Source organism: Dermacentor silvarum, chromosome 8, assembly GCF_013339745.2.
Source record: "Dermacentor silvarum isolate Dsil-2018 chromosome 8, BIME_Dsil_1.4, whole genome shotgun sequence".
In the NCBI taxonomy this organism is placed as follows: Eukaryota; Metazoa; Arthropoda; class Arachnida; order Ixodida; family Ixodidae; genus Dermacentor; species Dermacentor silvarum.
Genome location: NC_051161.1, coordinates 120,587,223 through 120,594,882, shown reverse-complemented (window position 1 = coordinate 120,594,882; position 7,660 = coordinate 120,587,223). Strand labels below are relative to the sequence as shown.

Below are 7,660 nucleotides of genomic sequence, written 5' to 3'. Positions count from 1 at the left end.
CCATCATTGGATCAGACGTCAGGATGACACAACCCATATTGGGACCAAGCTGGCAACCACAGGCCTTCATTGGGCCAGCAACAGCCAATACCTATCACGTTGGCCCGAGCTGGCGTACCGCCTGGGATATGACAACGACGGCCGTGAGTACAATGGAATTACGATACTAAAGTGATGGTGAAACTGCCGCGTGACAGCAACGACATGACTAGAAGTCGGATGTCGAAGTTGCAATGATGACAATGGCAAAACCGCGGCGGCATCCCGACTACGGTATGACAACGATCGCACGATGACGACTGTATGAGGACGATAGCAGGACAACGGCATGAGCAAAATGGGATGACGACGATGTGCATAGCGTGGCAAGGAATGTATCGTGAAACCTGTATGGACGACGATGCGACGGCGACGACGAAAGTCGACGAAGCTTGAGTGACGATGACGCCACGGCAACCGGAGCGTTTGGGAGCGCTGCAATCACGGCGCGCAAGCGGGCTTGTCACGTGGTATTTTTTTGTATTTCGCGTGCATCTGCAGTAAGCGAAAAAAAAAAACTAATACTTAATAGATAGGAAGTTAGAAACTGTTTAATCGGACATTTTGCAAACTGTTCTCCAACTTCCTCATTGGAATTTTTCGCTCAACTTTGTTGCTTCAGAAGTTGGTGAAATATTCTTGACTAACTCGGGAATTAAACAGAACGCCAAAAATAGTTTGGATTACTCTATGCAATTCTGAGCAACATGCATTTGGTCCCGTCGTCTTAGGATGCATCAGCATATTTTTAAACTCTAGCTAAAGTTAGCTAGGACGCCCTGTATATAGAGGGCATTGAATAAAATAAATGTAGCTCATTTGGATGCTTTGTATGATTTTATGACTTGCGCAAATATTTTTACACTAACAAATATTGATTACGTTAACATAATTTGCAGCTCATGAATACTACATCAAGAATATATGTGTACGCAACTAGTCATGTGACATTTATGTACGGCTACCCTGTAACGTGTTTCCGTTATTCGAAGGAATATTTAAATAACACGCACTTCAAGTTTCGACTTCGGTACAACGCTGACTGGCGGACGTGAGTACAATAACCTTGCTTTTATGTTGTTCAATAGTTAAAAAATTGTATACTTGATTACTTTGTTATTTTGTTCGTAGTAAATGTTCGGACGCCTACAAGAAAACTGTGCGCCTTTTGGCAGATGTCTTGCCAAACATTGAACAAAAATTTGCATGCGTAATGGCGCGGATAATTAAATGGTAGTATTTCCGAAGTTTTAAAAATCAATTGTATAAATTGTTGTCACTGGTCTAACGTAAACGCGATAAAATTTTATATAACGGACGAACAACCTCAGAAAAAAAAATTTGACATACTTTTTTTCCATTTTTGAAACACACGCCCAAGTCCAAATAAAATAGAGGGCCAGCACAAACTAGCCACCTTAATTTATGTTCGTAACATCAGCTGGCATCCATCAATTACATAATTTATTTATTTATTTTTTATTTACTTGTTTACTTTTACAATACTGCAGGCTTCATTTGCCCATGTAGAAGGCAAAATATAAAGTAGCTTAATGTGCAACAATTTATGCACACGTAACAAATGAAAATTAGACTATAAGAGTGCACATATAGAATGCCACAGGTCGATCAATGTTACAACGAATACGTTCTGTGAATTCAGTGCTAGTTACGAACGTAGGAAAAATTTCATCTATTCTGTCTTTCCCCTAGAGAAGAAAGTATAGTTGAGCAAGTCAGTTCTTGCCCAATATGGAGCATGAGAGTGTGCGCAGATGGGCATTTCGAACGGTTACACGTAGGCGGTGGATATTATGGCGAATTCATTATTTTAATGTAATTCACATTCCTCCTGAAGTTTACCTCACCCAGTGGCATGTTCGTCATTATCAAACCTCTTTCACGCCAAGTTTAACGGGTGGTCGTGTGCCACTGGTCATGTGACTATCTGCAATGAACATCGTTCACACCAACTTGGGTCACTGGGTTTGTACCCCTGGGGATGTGTCGCTCTCTAGCGAAAAAAAAAACAAACAAAAAAACGTTTCAAATTTCTTCGATGCTGGGCAGAATTGAAAGCACGTCATATATTGAATTAACACAGCAAGCTCGGCGAGTTGGTAACTAAAAAATGTTCTTTGGGTTGGGCAGCGCACCCGGACGAAGGACAAAGGAAGTAGACGATACGAGCACTGAATGACAACTGGTTGATTTTTTCCAACAAGTGAATATATATATATATATATATATATATATATATATATATATATAAATTGTCACAGTTTCGCCCTAAGGGCGAAGCAATGAATGCGATAGCAACACAGCAATGTCATACGAAGTAAGTTGAGCGGCTTTGGTAGCAATATGAATTGTAGTAAACATGAGCTGATTAAGTAAGCAGGTGTGCTGCGGCGTAAGTAGACCGACATGAAGAGAGACTCGATGACCACGAGAAGGCGCGTGTGAAACGGTGGTGTTGATGAGAAGCGCTTCTCGTGGGCAGCGCGTGCGAAGGGACACACCTGTAGCGCTGCACTGCCGACCCGGGCAGCATTGCATGTGTAGCGTGCGTTGGAAAATGTGGCCCGACTATTACTAACTGATTGAACAAGCGTGGTGTGAGCGCGCACAAACAAACATGAAGAGATCACACTGAATGACTGCAGACAACGACTGTCAAAACGCTGGCAGCAAGCGCATACGCCGCACCAACGGGCGAAGGTACGTGCGGTCTATCGCTTCAACAGAAACTGAGCGGCGAATGCACGGCGCATAAAGGTCAGAGCCGTGTGGAGATAAGCGACGGTGCGAGCGAGCGACGAGCACGGTTGTTGGCAGAGAGGAAGTGTGACCCCCCCCCCCCCCCCCTCCGCTCCCTCCGGCGCTGGCTTCCCGCTTCCTTGCTTGCGCGTGGGAGATTGAGTGCGTTCGCTCTCCGTGATAGCGCGCGTCCCCGCACCCTTCGGCTCGGGCATACGGCGCGCGGCGAAGATTTTATCTATAGGGAACCTCACGGTGACGGCGACGGCGACGGCAGAAATCCGGTTGAAGTGTCCATATAATTGCTATCGCAATAAAAAACTCCACTTATGGCTGCACAATACATACTCCATTTTGTTCTATCTTACACTTCTTTATTATCTTCACTCCCCATGCCCCCTGTCTTGTTTCAACTTATCTCTGCAGGCCGCCATAGGATTGCTTCAGTCGCCCCAGAATTGTTTGCATCCCTCCTGGTATGATACTTGAATGTATTTCCAATAGCAGCTGATTCCATGGTGTTATTGGGGCCAATGTACCATGCGATCTTTAAGTGGCCTTCCTGACTTACCGTCTTCAACACAAGAAATGGCCCGTTATAGACGTATTCACGAGGGCGCTTCCGACGGTCTGGCGTCGAGAGTATGTGTCAGTGTTGCCTGTTCGGTCTGGACTGTGAGCTTGCCTTGCGCTTGCATTGCGGAGTGGTAGCTTTCCTTGGATGATTCCGTTTGTTTTTGTCACGAATGCCTTACGCTCGTAAATAATGGCATATATACTCATCAAAAGGCTACAGGCCAGCACTGTGCAGTTTATGGGTGCACGAACAACCAGCGTAAAATAACGATTTTGGGGTTAAGTGTGTCCACAACACAGCACTCCGCGAGACCACTGCCGCGATGTGGTATGTTCACGCTTCGCCGGTTTCCTGCATCACCTGAGGACTTGGCATTTCAGTCTAATGTGAACCAATGCACACATCAGTAAAAGAACGGATTTTGGTAAACTCTTTTTGGCACATTTCCCAATAGGTTGCGAGAATTGTCAGCTCTTCGATGCAATATTTTCTCGTATGTAGTGGCAGAGGCTACATTTGTTATTTATTCAAACACGACTTTATTCCAGTGCCTAATACGGGGGTCACACGGCGCACTTTTGATCGTGATCGAGCCCGATATGGGTCGAATTTCTTGGTCGCGATTGGCTTCTTTGCTCAATCTACGGAAGGGAGCCAAACGTGGTCGAACATTCCGATCCAGATCGGTCTCGATCGCTATCAAAAGTGGCCGTGTGACACCGGTATAAGACAAATTGGAGCACTCTGCGAGAGAACTAGTCGGTAAATACACTTCGAAACGATCTGGAAAAATCGTGTCCTATGGAAGATGTATGCAGACCCTGTGTCCACCAAAACATTGTCTCTGTGTTCACACGCACCCTGCGCGGCCCATAAAGGCAATTAATTTCAACAGTGTGGTGCTGCATCGAGCTCACCAATCTTTGAGCGTTGTCTATGTGCTTGGACAGCAAGAGAATGCAAAAACGAACGTGTCAACCTCATCAGCGCGGCCTAGCGCCAGTGCTAGGTTTCGGGAACCGTAATGCGCTAACTGTGCGTGGCGTAGAAACGCGCTAAATGAGCCCGCGCAAGTAAGAACGTAAAAAACAGTATTCGCATGGGTACGCGGACAATAGCATCATGCTTGCAAGAATAACAGTAACGAAAAAAGTAAATTATTCGCACAGTCGATCAAGTGAAATACTTACGTGCGTGCACTGACCGCTTCGCTGACCACTAAGCGCTTTTCACTCACGGTCAGTAGTGAAAACCTTATCATTCATATGCATATGTAGTTATTCAACAATTGTTAAGACTCGACATTACTTTATTATGAACATAGCACAGTGAGACGGTGTAAGGCAAACAAGAGATAGAGCAGAGATGGCCCTAACGCTGCATTATTATTGGCTTATTTCGCTTCAGAGAACTTCGCCGCTCCGTTTCCGTTGAAGCGATAGACCCCACGAACCTTCGCCCGCTGCGGCGGCTGCGCTTGCTGCCAGCGTTTTCACAGTCGTCTGCGGTCATTCAGTGTGATCTATTCATGCTTGCTTGTGCGCGCTGACACCACGCTTGTTAATTCAGTTAGTAAGCGAATGTTTCCAAGTTTATGCAGCCGATAAAACTACCATCCCTACTCCGAATAGCTCTCTACTAATTTGCTATCGCAATTAGTGCTTCGCCTTTCGGGTGAAACTGCGACATTTTATTGTCTTCACTCCCGCTGCCCCTTGTCTTGTTTCAAGTTCTATCTGCAGGCCGCCATAGGAGTGCTTCAATATACAGGGTGTTCATTTTTAAGATTTACGGAATTCTTAGAAATCGCCAGTGGCAGGTAGCATGATTCTTATCATTGAGCTGGGTTATTCGATGAGGCGTACATTAGCACGAGAAATCGAAACATATATTCAACTAATTAACAAAGTTACCTAATTAACTGCTTACCTAATTACTGTAGGAGACATATTGCAACATACGAATTCTAGCCGGTGAGCTTGTCAGGCGTATCCACTTGGAATGAATTTCCAGAATGACACGTTTGGAATATGCGCCATCAAACTCGCCGTAAAAATGCACTGTTGTTCCACTTACTTTTTTACGAAAAAGCTGCTTTGTCTTCTTTCTTGGATTTTACGTGCCAAAACCAGTTCTTATTATGAGGTACGGCGTAGTGGAGGTCTCCGAAATAATTTTAACCACCTGGGGCTCTTTAACGTGCACTATAACGCAAGCACACGGGCGTTGGTCGGACAATTTCGTGGCGTAAACACAAAAATCCATACCCCATACCAGCTGCGCGATAGCTTCGCCGAGCTGGGGGAGAGAGAGCTGAGAGAGAGAGTGAAAGCAGAGTATAAAAATAGCATCGCGCAGCATAGCGGATGCGAGGCGGAAAGGAGGAGTGAAGTCATGTGGTAGTGGGACGCGTAGAGCTGCTGCCGACGCCGACCGCGTTCCCCGCGTTCGCGCCGAACGCGCCTGGTGTCCGTGACCCACATATGCTACCTGAAGGCATCAATGTTGTCGGATTCGAGCCCTTGTTATGTCATGAACGAGAAGAAAGGGAACCGAGGGGCGCGATTTGTTAATCATATCATAAGAAGCGAACAAACACTGACACCAAGGACAACATTAGGGAAATGACTTGTACTTACTGAATGAATTAAATAAATAATAAATTAATGGAAATGAAAATGGATGAAAAAAACAACTGTTGCAGGTGGGGAACGAACCCACGTCTTCGCATTACGCTTGAGATGCTCTCACGAGCACGAGTGAGATGCTCTCACTCACAAGCCTAGGGGCTTGTGAGTGGTGGCGCTTGGATAATAGTCCTGGGGTTAATTCTAGTTGTAAGACATAAATACCCCAGAAAGTGGATGGAAAAACGGCGCCGCGGTAGCTCAATGGTGAGAACATTTCACGCGTAATGCGAAGACGTGGGTTCGTTCCCCACCTGCGGCCATTTGCGGCCAATTGGAGTGATCATCGGACACGTACATCGAAAGCATATCTTCAAGGGTACGGTTGAAACGCTCCGTCTTGCCATTGGTTTGAGGATGGTATGCAGAGGTGGTCCGGTGAACAATGTGGCATTCTTGGAGCAGTGCCTCGATAGCGCTTGAGAGAAAGACGCGGCCACGATCGCTTAATAATTCACGGGGCGCACCGTGTCGCAAAATGAGGTGGCGAAGAAGGAAGCGAGCGACGTCTATCGCGGTGGCAGCTGGCAGCGCAGATGTTTCAGCATACCGTGTAAGATGGTCGACGGCGACAATGATCCACCGGTTGCCCGCAGGAGTGTTCGGGAGGGGACCTTAAAGATCAATGCCAACACGGTCAAATGGTCGTACAGGGCACGGTAAAGGTTGAAGAGGTTCCGCGGTGCTATGAGAGGGAGTCTTGCGGCGTTGGCACGAAAGGCATGACCGCACGTACTGGCCAATGTATCGATACATGCCGCGCCAGTAATACCTCAGGCATAGGCGGGAGTAGGTCTTGAATACGCCAGCGTGGCCGCATTGAGGATCGTCGTGGAAGGCGGTGCATATGTCCGAGCGCAGATGACACGCGATAACAAGCAGTCACCTGCGGCCATCGGTTTGGTAATTGCGGCAGCACAACAAGCCTTCACGAACGACAAAGTGATGCGCTTGACGACGAATGGTGCGTGAAACAGATTCAAGCGAATGGTGAGAGAGAACCTCAAGCAGATCCAGGCATCATTGTGTTGCTCGGCCGGCATGTCGGTGATGCTGAAGGACGACGAATCGCAGGTGGAAGTTTGTAAGCAAAGTAGGTCAGGAGGCAGCGGAGAACGGGATAGGGCATCGGCGTCTGAATGCTTGCGTCCCGAGCGATAAATGACACGTATGTCATACTCTTGAAGGCCTATAGCCCAACGAGCGAGGTAACCAGTGGGGTCGGCTTTCGTAGATGACAACCAGCATAAGGCATGGTTGTCAGTCACAACGTCAAACTGGCGTCCGTAAAGTAAGTATGGAATTTGCCGATCGCACAAATAATTGCCAAACAATCTTTTTCCGTTACAGAATAGTTTGACGCTGCCTTTGTTAGGGTACGGCTGGCATAAGCAACGATATACTCGTCATAGCCGTCTTTGCGTTGGGCGAGAATGGCACCAAGACCGACACCGCTATCGTCCGTGTGAATTTCAGTAGGCGCATTGGGATCGAAGTGGCGCAGTACTGGAGGGGGCGTAAGGAGCCGGCGGAGCGTCGTAAATGACTCGTCACAATCTGGAGTCCACGCCGAGGGGTCAGCGCTGCTGGCAAGTAA

At 47.0% G+C, this 7,660-nt stretch overlaps 1 protein-coding gene across 1 annotated transcript in view; it reads left to right on the top strand.

The window, feature by feature from the left end:
* Positions 1-944: 944 nt before the first annotated feature.
* LOC119462377 (uncharacterized) overlaps positions 945-7,660 on the top strand; it is a 69,190-nt gene continuing 62,474 nt past the window's right edge. Inside the window, exon 1 of the mRNA XM_037723721.2 lies at positions 945-1,090. Coding sequence (XP_037579649.2) covers positions 993-1,090 — 98 coding nt within the window. The 5' untranslated portion in view covers positions 945-992. The remainder of the gene's footprint in view (positions 1,091-7,660) is intronic.